Here is a 16,550-nt window from a genome sequence, read left to right on the forward strand (position 1 = left end):
GGGAAGAAGAGAGAGAGGGAAGAGAGAAAAGATAAATCTTTGAGAAAAGGAGATATAAGAAATATATGAACCAATTGCAGTTCGTGGATCTTACTGGGATCCTTATTTTGACAAACTGTGAGGAAATACTCATGAGTTAATCATGAATATTTGAACTCTGATTTGAACCTATTAAGAAATTGTTAGCTTGTTAGATGTGATTGCTATTTTGATTATTTTTTAGTCTTCATCTTTTGACTTACATAGTGAAATATTTATAGATGAAATGATATAATATCCAGGATTTACATCAAAATAATCCAGTGTGTGGTGTGTGAGTACGGAAGGAGTACAGGAATATACAAATGAAGCAACACTGATCATCACTTAATAATTATTGAAGCTGAGTAATGGGACCATAGGCATTCATTGTACTATTTTATCTACTTTTGAGTATGCTTGAAATTTTCCCTAATAAATAGGTAAATTTAAGAAAAGGTGGCTCTTGGATCATGATACCATTGGGACACTTGGCAAGACAAATCATCTGGAAGGGTTACATCCTCAAATAGCCCACACCGAATTATCACATATAAATCCTCTTAGAAAATGAACTCACAGACTAATTATAGCAAACATATGAAAAATCAATTCATTAGTGAAGGCCAGCACTCACACGCATATAAGTTTGTATGCATGTACACACACACATTCTCTCTCTCTCAGAATTAAAGCCACATGAAATTCAAATAGCAGAACTAACAAATAGAGCCTATAAAAGTACATTCAATATATAACTATATTATTTGTTTACAAAATGATTTTATATTATATATGTGATTTGTAACTATTTTTTTATATAACCATCCACTGTGAACATATTTGAATAAATAACTAAACATATTAAAAAGTACATTCAGGGCTTCCCTGGTGGCGCAGTGGTTGAGAGTCCACCTGCCGATGCAGGGGACACGGGTTCGTGCCCTGGTCCGGGAAGATCCCACATGCCGCAGAGCGGCTAGGCCCGTGAGCCATGGCCGCTGAGCCTGTGCGTCCAGAGCCTGTGCTCCGCAACAGGAGAGGCCACAACTGTGAGAGGCCCGCGTACCGCAAAAAAAAAAAAAAAAAAAAAAAACTCCTGGACAAGTAACAGGCAGATTAAAGTCAACTGAAAAGGGGAATAGTAAACTAGAAGGTATATCTGAGGAAATAACCTAAAATACAGCACAGAGAGACACAGGGAGATGAAACATAACAGAGGGACTTCCCTGGTGGCACAGTTGTTACGACTCCACGCTCTCAATGCAGGGGACCTGGGTTCGATCCCTGGTCAGGGAACTAGATCCCACATGCATGCTGCAAATAAGAGTTCACATGCCACAACTGAGGAGCTGGCAAGCCGCAACTAAGGAGCCCGCCTGTCGCAACTAAGACCCAGCACAACCAAATAAATAAATAAAATAAATATTTTTTTAAAAAGAAAAGAAACATAATAGAGAGGTTGAGAAATAAGGAAAATAAAACAAGAATGTCCAAACATACATCTGATAGCAGTTCCAGGCAAAGTGACTAAAGAGAAGAGGGAAACAATACTTAGAAAAAATAAATAATGGCTGAATTTTTTTCAAAATTGATGAAAGACACAAAAATCTTAGATTCAGGAAACATATAATCAAATCCACATGTAGGCACATTGTAGCTAAACTATAGCACCCTCAAAAACAAAAAGAAAATCAGAAAAGCAACCAGAGGAAAGAGGCATGTTATCTATAAAGGAAAAACAATTAGATATTTACCAAACTGCTTAGCAGCAATAACTGAAGTCAGGAGACAATGGAATGATATATTTTTTTAATGGGAGAAAATAGCTACTAACCTAAGACTAAAGAAATACTTTATAATCATTATCTTGTATGTAGTTATTAAGTAGATTAAAAATGTTTAATGAAAATGGGAAGAAAACAAGGAGAAATAGATTCATCTAATGTTGGGAAATCTGAATACGCATCTCTCAGTAATCTTTAGATCAAGCTGAAAAATATTAGTAAGGATGTAGAAAATTAAACAACCTGATTAAAAAGCTTGATTTTTAAATTGAATACAAAACTGTAAATTTCAAAATGAGAGAATCCACATTTTTTTTCCAAGCATAAATGGAATGTTTATAAAAATTAGTCACATGCTAGATCACAAAGTAAGTCTCATATAATATCAAAGAATTGATAGTATGAAAAGCACATGAACCGAGCACAAAGCAATTCAGTTGAAATCAATAATCAAAAGATAAGCAAAAAGGACATTAGAGAAAACCCAAATAACTGGTGAGGTATTCTTTGCTTGCATAGAAGGTACAAACTGAATGAAAATACCAAAAGTATTTTTCTTGGAACTTGAGAAGCCAATGCTAAAATATATAGAATTTATGTTCTTCCCTGGCAGTCTAGTGGTTAAGACTTCGCCTTCCAGTGCAGAAGGTATGGGGAAGATAGGGGTCGGGGGGGGGGGGGTGAGCTGCTTATGCCATCACCTTTATAACAAGATGCATTATAGTGCTATTTTAATGCAGACAGTGTGATATCAGCAGAGTTACAGACAAAACAATGGGATTGAAGAGGATCACAGACACACTCCTCAAATCTAATATGGAAACTTGATAGACGATAAATGGAAATAGAAGATCAGTGTGAAAGTACTGATTATTTATGGTACTAAAACAATGAACACTCCAAAAATAAAATATGGACATTATCTCACATCCATATGCAAAAAGTAGACCACTTAGATTAAAGATATAAATACAAAAGCAAACCTTCAACATGTCAGAAAACAATATAGAAAAATATCTTTTTGACCTCAGAGTAGGGGGAGATTTCTTTAAAATATATCAAAGCATATACCATAAAAAGATTAATATATGTGAATACATTAAAATTAAATCTTTTCCTCAACAAAGCCACCATAAACAAAAGTAAAAGACATGATACCACCTAGGAGAAGATATTTGCAGTACCTAAAACGACAAAGGCTAAGTAACAAAGATAATAAATCTTATAAATCAATAAGTAGGAGAAAAACAACTCATAGAAAACATTTGTTGAATAAATAAAGGACAGAAAACATAATTAAATGGTCAATAAACATATATGTTCAACTCCATCAGTAATCAGAAAAATATAAATTAAAATAAGATATCATTGCATACAAATAAGATAGGCAAAAACTAAAATTGCCTGCTACTTGGCCATAAGAAATAATGAAAATTTGCCACTTGCAGCAACATGGATGGACTTGGAGGGCATTATGCTAAGTGAAATAAGTCAAACGGAGAAAGACAAAGGACAAATACTGTATGATATCACTTATATGTGGAATCTAAAAAATACAACAAACTAATGAACATAACAAAAAAGAAGCAGAGTCACAGATAGAACAAACTAGTGGTTACCAGTGTGGGGTGAGGGGCAATATGGGAGGGGGTTGGGAGGCACAAACTATTAGGTGTAAGATAGGCTCCAGGATGTACTGTACAACACGGGGAATAGAGCCTGTATTTTGTAATAACTGTAAATGGAAAATAACCTTTTAAAATTGTATTAAAACTTGTTAATTAAAAAAATAAAAGATTTTTTAAAAATTAAAACTGTCTGACTATCAAAAGTTGGCATACATGTAGATCAGTGGAAATTCTGACTTACTGGAGTGTAGATTTGTACAACTTTGGGTTTGCGGTACTGATTTGGCAATATCTAATAAGTTGAAAATGCCTATATCTTAAGACCCAATCATTCCATTCCCAGGAATATTCCTTTAAAAACTTTGAAATACATGCATAGAGAGCCATGGAATAGAATGTCCATTGTATCACTGTTTGTAATTGCAAGAAAAAAATAATCTTTTGAAAACAACCTAAATTTTCATCAACAGGAGAATGAATAAATTAATTGTATAGTCCTATAATGTAATATAGTATAGCAAAAATGAATGAATGATATCCATGAACTATTATAAATAAATCTCAAAAACAATATTGAAAAACATGATATTATGCTACCATTTATATAAAATTTAAAATATTGAAAATAACATTAATTATTGGTTATGGATATATACATATAAAAAGTATGAAAACATTCATAGGCATGACAGATATCAAATTCAGGATAGTAGATACCTCTGGAGAAGGAGGATGGGGTAGGAGAATATGATTAAGAAAGGAAACAGGTAACTTCAATATATTGCAATGTTTTCTTTCTTAAAAAAATGAAAACAATTATGACAAAATACTAAAACTTGATGAACCTGCTTTACTATTCTGTCTATGCTATTATATACTTAGAAATTTTCATAATTAAAATCATAGGATTGTATAGAATTGCCCATACTTGTTCAAACTCACACAAAAATAAAAATAAAAATCATAACCTAAATTTTTGGAAAATGGTAGATCTGGGATTCTACCCACATGTGTTTTATTCCAAAGTTGAAGCCCCTCCTGCAGTTTCAGGCCCTCTCTCCTTGCCTTTTCTGATCCTCCCCAGACAGGATTAATCACACCTTCCTCTGTGCCACCTTCTTTAGAGCACCAACTTAACACTTGGTTTTTTCAACTGTGTCGTAGCTGGTTGTGTGTGTGTGTGTGCCCTCTCCCAGACACAGCTCCTGGGGGAAATGAACTTGGCACATGGAAAGACAGAGGGAGAATGGCTAGATGTGAAAAGTTTCTGTTTTACAAGTAGGTACTCTTTTGTTGATAGGCTTCTGTTCTGTTGCTCATCAACCACCTAACTCACTCTTGTGGTAACTTATCAGAAACTAATCATCAATAGGTTCTATAAGTACCTACTTTTGCAAAATAATCCATTCTCAAAGAATATAAGAGAAACAAAATTGTGTTTCAGCATTTCTCATGAATCAACACGAGGGGTAGAAGTGCTACCTATTTGTGGGAAAAATAAACTACTACAATTCATTTGTTTCACTTAAAAATTTTTCAAGTCCTCAGAAGGGAAAGGAATCTTATAAATGTGGATTTAGCCTACTCCAGAGGTATAGAGATAGGCTGAATTTTATGATTCAGGTATAATTAAGTAGGTTCTCAAGTTAGGTCCCACTTCAGAAATGGTTGTGCAGATAATTCTACGTTAATACTCCTGGGTCCATCTATCTGAAACAGTACAATAAATAGAATTTGATGAAATGGTACAGTATATAGAAATTATACAGTAAATCAATATACATTCAATTATAACAGGAGTGTAAATGAGAAAACCATCCTGTTCAATCTTTAAAAAATATTATCAAGAGGCTTTTCTAATTAAGAGCACTTTTTACCAAAAAAAAAAAAAAAAAGAAAAAGCACACACACAAAGGATATAATGGAACATTAAGTAATATAGAGTAACATTACTTCTTTAAAAAGTTTTTTGTCCTTCTCATCATGAGGAGGTTAGTGTCCCCAGGCAGCCTGCAGCCTCTCCCGCATTTCCTCTCTTCCCTTCCATGGCAACATGGGTTAGCTAGACACTGAGCTTTTTGTGATGTGTGTGTGAGGACGGGGAGAAGGGGAACGAGGCTTCAGGGAGGTCTCCAGGTGGAAAATTTTGTGACGCACTAGATTCAGTGACTGAATGAGTATTTATCGAGGGTTCTCGAACACAATAGTTACGGTCACCCTATGTTCATTTTTAAAATTATGTTTGGTCTCACAGCCCTTAACTCGGATGGAAGCTCTTTCATAGGCATCCCGAACCACTTGTTCATGAAAAGATTATGCGACAAAGCCAGCCTGCGTGGGTCGGATCCTTCTGTTTCAGAATCTGAGTAGCGAGCACAGGAGAGACATGCATAAACTTACTGAACGCGGAACACGCGCACTAAAATGGTTGAATTCTGTCTTTCATCAGTATGCAGTCATGGAGAAGTTAGTCTGCATTGATTATGAAGTGTCCACCTTACGGAGACCTAGTTTGCCCTTTGGCTGCCTCTGATGCTCCACCCCTTTGCTGAGACGGGGAGAGTCGCCCTGTGTTCGTCTCCATAACTGAGCACCCTCCACCCTCCACCAGAAAGGATGAAGGCTGAAATGCTGTTTCCCTTGTCTTGGAAAAGGCCCCTTTTATAGCTTTCCTGGCACAGCTAAACGGCACAGGTAATGGCCTGATATGTGTGCCACACCTGATACTTTAGAAGGAAGCTGGTAAGTGTTATGTTTTTCCCTAGCAATAAAGCGAAAATTCTCTCCTTAGTTAGGGTCTAGTTAACACATTAGCAAGTCCCCCTCTTTTCTCCTCACCTGTCATTATCTTCCACACAAGAGAGAGGTCTTGATAACAACGTATCTTAATGGGATTTTAATGGCTCATTACAGTGAATGCTGAATCAAACACTTTCACAACAACAGTTGAGTGGGATGCTGATAAAACAGCATCCTCGAGGTTTCCGCAGCCTCTCCCAGCCAGGGGGAGTTGCTCATTTCTGCAACAACAGAAGCGGCCCCAACCGAACTTCTTCAGCAGAACGTGAGAATGCTTATTTGTGAACAAACCATTTGCTTTCTAACATCCAGTCACTTACCAGCCTTTTGCCAGAGTGAGGAAACACAGCACTGAAACACTCACATTCATGACTGTGTTAGGCAGTGGATGTTGCTTAGCAACCTTAGATCAGAGAGCATCAACTTTAAATATGCTCAAAAATCAAACCAGCGATATTCCAGCACGTCTCTGGAACCATGGCCTTCCTTGCCTTTTGTTTGCTACTCATTTTGGACTCGGATTGGACCAAAAGGTGGCGTATTGGATGGTTCTACTCAGTCTTCTCTAGTTTTTTCCCTCTGGGATGGTTTGGATTTGTGCAGCACTTGTTAAAGTAAAGCAAAGACCCTTGGAATTTTTAGGGTTTTTAAGCTGGACAAACAGGATCAAACGAGAAGCCCTGACAGTGTACCTACAGAGGAGGATCCACCAGCAGCTACATGCTCGGCCTGGAGGCTGTGACAGCACGAAGCCCCAGGTGGGGGCACCCCCAGGGTTTTATTTTGACCCATTCCACAGAACAAAGAGTGTTCATCTAATTTTCAGAATCATCATCAAAAATGAAAGCATCAGCTGCATATTATAAAGGAGACCTGAGAGCGGGCTTCCCTTGAGTTCCAGAACGACCAAGCCTGAGATCACTGTTCCCAGAGGCCAGAGGGCTCATCTAATTGCTGAAAATCTGAGCATCCACCACCAGCAGGGCTCAGTCAGCCACCCTCATTTTCTTGCCTCAGAGGCCAAGGTGTCATGTAGCTAGATCCTGATAGCGACTCACTCCAGGAGTGGCCAAGAAAGGCAGAGATTTACTAAATGGTGGGTCCTAAGCCTTAAAGCTAAGGCAACAAATGAAACGCCTAAGCTACCCTTGGAATTGTAGGCACCGGCTAAATCTACTTGATTTTATTTTCACTGAAATTTGACAAAAGAAGCAATCCGTAAATGCATTGAAAACACCCTCCTCCATATGCTTCACTACTGGCATGAGCCTGAGCCACGCCACCCCGCTGCACTGCCAAGTGTCAGCTTACTGGTTCAGAACCCTCATCAGAAACATTCAGACTTCTAGCTGTTCCATGAAAGCCACAGGGCCTTCCTGAATAAGCTGAGAAACACACTTAAGAATCACTGAGGTGGCTGTACAAATTGATATTCCTCACTGAAAAAGCTATGGATTGAATTATGCACACCCTCCCCCAATTCATATGTTAAAGCCTTAACCCTCAATGTGACTGTGTTTGGAGACAGGGCTTTTAGGAGGTAATTAAGGTTAAATGAGGTTGTAAGGGGGAGGTCCTAATCCTACAGGACTGGTGACCTTAGAAGTAGAGGAAGAGAGCGAGACCCCTCCCTCTCTCCAGGCACATGCACCAAGGAAGGACCACGTGAGCACGTAGTGAGAAGGTGGCCATCTGCAAGTCGGGAAGAGAGCCCCTCACCAGAACCCACCGTACTGGAGCAGACTAAGACAGAAAGGAAAATGTATTTTAGTTATTGCTGTATTGGGAAGCGTACACATATGAATTTTAAAATCTACCAGGGTGATCGAGTGAGCTGCCTCGCTCAGTCATCTAACAGTTACTCCTGCCAAATTTTATCTCAATACACTGAGATCTGAGGTAGCATCCAAACCATCTGAAAGAGGACATGCCTCTGAAATAGGCTTTTATATAGTTTATGATACAAATACCGTTCCCAACATCCATTTTTTAAAAGATCACCTTCAGCTTATGAACTCATTGTAATAAACCTAGACTTGAATAAACCTAGACTTGAATCCAAGCCTGGATTTTAATGGGCTCTTTTGAGCAGCATTTCTTTAGTTTGCCAGGATCTAAATCCTAAAACTGAACTGTACTTTGCAGTGAAATGGTATCTAATTAAAGTTTAATGACTAGATTCCATTCCTATCCTACAGCAACATAGAAATATGCACACTGAACTCTTCACATTATCTTGTGTGTATCCTTTAATGTTGATGCCATCCCTTCAGGGTACAACACAGGCAAGTGGACCCAGTTAAAGGACACCCTTAATAGAAATGTCATGGACAAGGTTAATGGGAAGAAAAAGTCGAGAAAATATCCATTTCCTCAGACCAAACTGAAAGTGGACATCATAATGGCAATCTATAAAACTACTGGACCAAATATTAGGGAAACCTATGCCATTGCTTTCTTTGTAGAAGATAAGGATGGTAATATTGGCATCTAGCATTCAGCCACATCAATCCTAATTTGTCCTAATTTATTCAAGTTAGGGGAATGCAAAATAAGTCATGTGACTTCTTTCTTTTTTTAGATCCTGTAGTCATTTTATAACATGAAATAAAATATCTCAATAATGTTAACATGTTCTGAATATTTCTGGAAGCCAAGGGCCCACAGTGGAGTAATAACACACTCCTTATGATTACCTCTTAGTTCTTTTCAACATTATCAATAAACATAAAATTTTCTATACTGGAAAACACAACTGTATGTCATTTCTCAAACCATAGTTTAAAAATGGATATACATAAGTTCAAACAGAAACTCTAATAATGGCAAATATGGAATAGAGTTTGGTTTAACACACTGGATACCGTTATGTGTCAGGGATAAATAATGGCCCCATGGACACATAATATACTTAAAGAGAATTAATTGCTTTACCTTTTATTTGATTATCCCCAAATTCTATGCACTACTATTTCTACCACAAAAAATAAAACCAAAATGATAATTGTCAATATTAAAAGTTTCTAGAGATTGAATATATCCATAATACAGGTTGAAAAATACCAGAAGCTGTCCCTTCTCCTGTCCCTTCTCCTCCTTTTTTTTTTTTTTTTGCGGTACGCGGGCCTCTTACTGCTGTGGCCTCTCCTGTTGCGGAGCACAGGCTCCGGATGCGCAGGCTCAGCGGCCATGGCTCACGGGCCCAGCCGCTCCACGGCATGTGGGATCTTCCCGGACCAGGGCACGAAGCCGTGTCCCCTGCGTTGGCAGGCGGACTCCCAACCACTGCGCCAACAGGGAAGCCCCACCAGGGAAGCCCTCTCCTCCTTTTTTAAAAAGAGAAAGGAAATTCAAGGATAATTTCCTCATTGTATAAGCATTCCCCTGGCCTTTGCATATCTGGCTTAGTATGAAGCTAGAAATAGAAGTGAAAATACATTCTCCTAATGATTCTAAGCACCTAATGATTTTTTCCAACTTTACTTATTCTTTTAAAATTTTTTTTGTTTTATTATTAACTTTACTTATTCTTTATTCAGTATTCCTAAGATTCTTTCAGAGAGCATGTCACCAAATTCTTGAATATTCCCTTTTGTGTTCATACACTTATTAAAATTAATTTTTTTCCAAATTAATCCAATTACATTCCATTTCTAGACTTACTACAACAACTTCATGTACCTATAAGATAATTATCCTCTCATTACTTATTATACACACTCAGTGGAGACTGAGTTAGGCCATGGGATTATCACTCCTCAGTTCCTAACTATCCTGTGACAGTTGCTATAATCAAAATTATTTCCCAGTGGCACTAGAGATGCAATTTTAAGTTTTGGAAGCATATTAAGGCCCCAATATGAAAAATAATGTACTACTATGCAATGTGTTCCTAAAAATATAATTCCAGATTAAATTCTCAAATGTCAATACACATATATAGAAAATTGACATCATTTTTTTGCTTCTTGACTTGTTTTAGGGTCTATCCAAAAGCCTAGTGCCAAATCTTTCTCACTTCCAGTTTTTCTTCATAACCATGATCAAATCATTTAGGCAAACCATCATGTCGCAGTCTCTCCACTTATAGATTGCGGATAATAACAATATCTGTTCCTTACTTGCTATATGTCATATATCTACTTGTGAATTTCAGGGTGTATTCTTTTTTAAAATAAATAACCACCCAATTTCCCCTTCCATTAAGTCAAGATTAAAAATAGATTTAAAAAATCTGAATACACCTGCACTTTGAATTCCTTAGAGTACGTTAACATATGAAAACTGTTATTGAAATTCTTGACAGCACTCTTAATCATTACAGATTCATATGATAAGTTTTATGAATGACATTAAGGAAAGGAAATATTCTTCCCTTTAAGCTCTTTCCTTAAACTTTCTAATGTGATTACTGTAGTATATATCTCAGGGATTTTATTCCAGGGGGATGGGGTATGGGAACAATGGAGCAAGAGTGAGGAAAACTAAAAAAAGCACCGTAAGGCAAATAAATTCCCACTTTCCATTCCATTATTCCATTCCAATATTCCATTCCAATATTCCATTCTAGGAATATTCCCTACAAGGACCAAGAAACTAACAAACAGTAAACATCTCCATTGGGGAAGAGAAGGAAGAGTTTGCTCTTAAATTGACTTCAGATAGAGATGCCAAAGCAAATAAATCACGGTAAGTGAAATACTTTGAAAGGTAAATGGACTTTAACAATATTTGCGTAGGTTAAAATTTTTAATCGCAAGTATTCATTACTGTCAGATAAGATAAGGCCACATGTCCATCAGGATCTCTGGAGATCTCCTCCTTGTATATGATTCATTATTTTTAGACCAATGCCTAGCTCGTCAGACATCCCCAACAAACGTTGCCGAATGAAAAAAATAAGCCAGAGTTCAAACATGTTATGCTTCACCTAAACCAAAATTGTATTAATTTGAGTAAGAAGTAAGTAAAGGACTCAAAGTTCTTAGATTTCTTCAATCCTTACACATTTTTTCATCAATAAGAATTCTGGAATGACGTGCAAACTTGAATGTCTATTCGACCCAGCAACTCAAGCCATTAACAGAATTAAATGCAAACTTCTGTTTCCTAGGATCCCTTGCCCCTAACCAAGTTCATCCTCAAAGACCCTGTTTCAGTTTATGCTGTCCTTGTGGAGTGACTTGCAACCCTCAAGCCATGTAAAAAGAATTTTGAGAGAAGAATGGCACTTTTACAGGTTACGTGGTCTCCAGAGCAGCTCCATTCTTTTTTTTTTTTTTTCCTTTACGGGAATCTTTTGTAATTGAAGTAAAAAGACTTCAGTCATGTCTCTGATGGAGGGTGAGAGTCATATTTACAGGTAGGTAAGAAATAACCTATTTGTTTTTCTAAAATTCTTCTGGACATAAAATCTCTGAATAGAGATTACCAATGGCTTTTTTTGTAACTAGAATTTCACTGAATATTCATCAAGCCACCCAGATATTGGTCAAGAAGAAGTTGCCTAAGTAAATTTATCCATATACCTAGATTCTATCATGGGAATGGTGATACCCAAATCCCAAAGTAATGCGATAGCAAACCTTGTAAAATGAAGTAAGTGTCACATGATCAGAGGCAACCAGTATAAACAGAAATAGAAGAGTGAAGCAGGTCAAACTGTCCATGGGGCGGGTGCCTCAGTCTGGGGGCCCTGCTTGAATTCAGCATAAATTCCGGAAACAGGTTTGACTCTGCCTCAGCCTCAGGGATTGACCTGTACTGCTTTGGTCTAACAGGTCTGCTAAATAGGGCAAACTTTCCAGTATCTCCTGGGGGATATACCAGACCAGAATCATTCCCGTCCCTAGGGAAAATGACCCTGAGGAGGCCCTTTTCCCCCCAGTTAATTTTTATAATCCTCCAGAAAGATTCAGGAAGTACTGGACTCATCTAATACCGCTAAGACTGCTAACAGTAACTTGGCTCAGATCAGAGAAAGGTGAGATGGCCAAACTGATAGATTCTTCAGGGTTCAAACTGTTCTGGGAAATGGAGCAAGTCCAAAGTGACTGTTCTGCGTGATTAGAGATAAAATAGAGCCACTGCTACTTCGAAGAGTGCCACTACCAGTGACTGCTCCGCTCATGGCTAAGAAAAAGTGCAAACTCACTGAACGCTTACCGGGAGCCAGCACTGTTCTAAGTATTAGAAAATGTATTCATTTCTTTATTCCGCAGGACAACCCTAAGAGAGAGGAATTATTATGACCATTCTGATTTCATCAACGAAGACATAGAAGCCTAGAGAAGTTCAGTAACTTGCCCCAAGTTATTCAGTCAATAATGGCCGGGCGGGAGCTCAACACCAGGTGCAGTGTTTCCGCTTCTGTACTTCACCACCCGGCCTCCCTGCCTTTTCCCTTCCTTGAAAGCTTGGAAGAGCGCCCCAGGACCAACCACAGACAGCCTGAGGAGAACAACAAGCACGGAGTCTGTGGGAGACGGGGACAAGTTGCCTGCAGCTCCGGCCCAGCTGGGCTGAGATTTTCCTTGCCCAGCTCCTTAGGGCCCCTCCTCTCTTGTCTCAGGCCATCTCCACTAACTGCTCTGCTCTGCATATGCTCTCTGTTGAAAGACAAGATTACAGATATCATCAATACAGATGTCACTACAAGAAAACTTCGAGTGGATCCCAGATTATAACCGAGAAAACTGGAACAAACAGAGAACTGGCTGCAGGTAATGCTCTTTGAACCATATCCAGGGAGCTTCCAAGGGCAGTTAGGAGCATGTGATGCTCCTACAAGGAGCTCATGAAATTTCAGAGTTGCAAGGTTTGTACGTTCCTGTCTTAAACATTAAGACAAATTTTCCCCACCTAATTTGCTTTTTTCGTACTGGACTTTTTAAAGTTGAAATAAAGAAAGGTTAGAAAACACATTTGTAAATGATATTCAAAACCACTGAATGAGAAGTTTTGTTCCTTTCTTCTTTGAATTCACCTAGCCTTGAAGAACAGACTTTTTTTTCCCTCTGAGTATGTTAACAGTCATTGAAGTGACTAAAATACCCAGTATATCTTAGTGAAAAGCTATTTTTAAAATCACTTGATTTAGAAAACTCCAATCATGATAATTTCATGGGAATTCTCAGTACACAAATTAAAAGTTTTAAATTACTCTGCAAGAATTTGGAGTTCGAATAATCTTAAATAGAAAATACCTGCATCAATGCATACTTAATCAGGTGTTTTTAACATCTGTCCCTGATCCAAAATTATTTTGAGGGTTATTTTATAAGGTATAGTTCTTGTGGTAATAGCAGTACAGATGCAATGTGAGACTAGGAGCCAGAGGTGTCGATTCTGGTCTCACCTGACTCCACCACTTTTCACCTCTGGGCTTTGAGAATGCCATTTAACTTCTCTTAGCCTGCTTCCTCGTGTCCACAGATGAATAACAGTTCCCACCTCAAAGTGTTGTTTCAGGGACCAAATGAAATAATGCACGTGAAAGAGATTTTAGTAAGCCCGAGGCACTATAATAATAAAATTACAAACTAAATGTGGGAGCAGCATGGCCCAATGAGGAAAACGCAGATGTAGTCTGGTGCCAAAAGGAACCAACTTGGTTGATTTGCCAACTTTGGAAACTCATGACCTTCAGTGGGTTTGCCCTTGGTTCTCTCATTTGAGAAATGGAAGGATAATAACTATCCCATAAGGCTAATGTGGGGATTAGAAATAATACGTGTAAGGCCTCTCTAGCAGGACAGGCCCACAGTAGGTGCTCAATAAATGGCACCCATTTCATATCAGAGAATCCGTTTAATTAAGCCAAGTATGCTGTGTCCAAACACTCAACTCACAACAGCTGAGCGGTGTTCTGCTTCGAACAGTACATCCATTAGCAGAGTCCCAAATAAGGTTCCTGCCACGGCCAGCACCCTGGGTTTATCCCACTTTAGATTCCAGTGGATTAAGGCTGTGCTTGCTGTATTCACATTTCCTGCCTTCAACCACTGTTTTATAAACTTACTACCGGGACCTCAGATTTAAAAAATAAAATCAATTCTACCCAGTGTGGTCACTCCAAGTACAGGAATTTTCCTAACTTGCTTTTACAGGATGAACGTATTCACTTTTTTGCTACTTCTGTAGGGACGAGGGTGGGGTCCGCGGGCGAGGAGAAGGAAAAAGCCGAAGTGAATCTGCTGTTGTTATCGAGGCTGTTCAGTGTGACCAAAGTAAGCAGCCTGTGCCTCCCTCCCCAGCTCCAGCGCGTGAGGGTCAGGCCTGTCGGAGGCGGAGGCGTTCGGAGCCACAAGCAGGACAAGGGCACGAGCCCCGCCGCGCCCGGCCCGAGCAGACCCGGGGCGGCGGGCATCGGTCACCAAGCAGAGGGCGAGTTAGAGGCGTGGAGCCGGGGAAGGGCGCATGCAGGTGGGTTAGTGGTAACTCGACCATGCGGCGTGGCATTCCTGTCTGGCAAACGCGCTCAGGCAAAACAGACTCGATGCTTACAATGATCCCAGCCCAAAATGGAGTGTCTCTGACTAGCAGGGAGGAGCTGATGCCGGCCATGAGAAAGCCCACCACGGTCACGGCGACGCCCAGCGCCAGCTGCAGCAGCGCGAGCAGCAGCGGGAACCGGCAGCCGCAGCACCTCCGGGCCTCCTCCTCCCCGCTCTCCTTGGGGGCCCCCGCGCCCCTCTTCGGCCCCATGTCCTCGGGCCCCGCGGCGTCGGCGGCCGGCGGTCCCCCTTGGCTCTGCGCGCCGCGGCCCGGCCGCTCCCTGCCCATGGCGGTTGCGGGGGCGACGGCGAGGGCGGCGCGGGGCGGGACGGGCTGGCCCTGCTCGGCGAGTTACGGAGGCTGAACAAATATGGCAAACATTTGGAGCGACTCGCCGAGCCTCCGAAGGCCACGGGGAGCCCGCGGCGGCGGGGGAGTCGAGGGGGGTCGCCAACTGCCAACTCGCCGGGCGGGACACAGCGCTCGCCGGATCGGGCAGAGTGGCCCCGCGCCTCCTAAACCCCAGCGCACTTTAGACAGGCTGCGTGTGCGCGCGCGTGTGTGTATGTGTGCGCGCACGTCTGTGTACGCGACCGTGTGTGTGTGTGTGTGTGTGTGTGTGTGTGTGTGTGTGTGTGTGTGTGTGTGTGTGTGTGTGTGTGTGTGTGTGTGTGTGTGTGTGTGTGTGTGTGTGTGGTGTATGTCTCCCACTCCAAACCCCAGGATTTTTTCGGTTTTGTTTTTGTTTTCTGAGAGGTGCAGTGCAAGGCGATGAATGTTTAAATCATTTGAGTTTAATTAGTAGAAAATTTAATCCGAAAGAGGCGTTGCTAGGCTCCAAGCTGTGAAGTTCCAGAAGTTAAATTGTTCTTTATTTTCCAAAAAAGGCATGGGCTCTTTCTTTTTAAATTCTGCGATCCTGCTGACAAATCAAGGTATTTTTCCCATTGAGGTATTTGCTTTTGAAATTACTATTTATACAGATGCTGGGATAATTGGGAACTCTCTCACATGTATTTTTTTTAACATCTTTATTGGAGTATAACTGCCTTACAATGGTGTGTTAGTTTCTGCTGTATAACAAAGTGAATCAGCTATATGTATACATATATCCCCATATCCCCTCCCTCTTGCGTCTCCCTCCCACCCTCCCTATCCCACCCGCCTAGGTGGTCACAAAGCACCGAGCTGATCTCCCTGTGCGATGCAGCTGCTTCCCACAAGCATCTGTTTTATATTTGGTACTGTATATATGTCAATGCTACTCTCTTACTTCGTCCCAGCTTACCCTTTCCCCTCCCCATGTCCTCAAGTCCATTCTCTAAGTCTGTGTCTTTTTTCCTGTCCTGCCCCTAGGTTCATCAGAACCTTTTTTTTTAGATTCCATATATATGTGTTAGCATACGGTATTTGTTTTTCTCTTTCTGAATTACTTCACTCTGTATGACAGACTCTAGGTCCATCCACCTCACCACAAATAACTCAATTTCGTTTTTTTTATGGCTGAGTAATATTCCACTGTGTATATGTGCCACATCTTCTTTATCCATTCATCTGTCGATGGACCCTATTTGTTTTTAAAAGCTCTTTTAATCGTTTATATGAAGTCCCTAACCAGTCTTCGCTAATCACAACAGTGCCTACGGGGATTATTACACACTTTGGATGTGGAAGATTTAACTCAGTCCACGTTTGAGATATTTTTAATGCACCTACAGTGTGCTAGAAAATAAGAATGCTCAAGGTAGATTTGGTCCCTGCCAAAAGTCAGTGAACAAATCAATAAAACCGATTATTCTTATTCCCACATACCTCTCCTCAG

At 40.1% G+C, this 16,550-nt stretch overlaps 1 protein-coding gene across 1 annotated transcript in view; it reads right to left on the minus strand.

Moving 5' to 3' along the window:
• SSPN (sarcospan) overlaps positions 1 to 15,016 on the minus strand; it is a gene marked incomplete at both ends in the record, with an annotated part of 38,182 nt that extends 23,166 nt beyond the window's left edge. The window contains one exon of the mRNA XM_079715715.1: positions 14,738 to 15,016. Within this exon, the coding sequence (XP_079571841.1) occupies positions 14,738 to 15,016 (279 nt within the window). The remainder of the gene's footprint in view (positions 1 to 14,737) is intronic.
• Positions 15,017 to 16,550: the final 1,534 nt, after the last annotated feature.

This window comes from Hyperoodon ampullatus, assembly GCF_949752795.1.
Source record: "Hyperoodon ampullatus genome assembly, chromosome: 11".
In the NCBI taxonomy this organism is placed as follows: Eukaryota; Metazoa; Chordata; class Mammalia; order Artiodactyla; family Ziphiidae; genus Hyperoodon; species Hyperoodon ampullatus.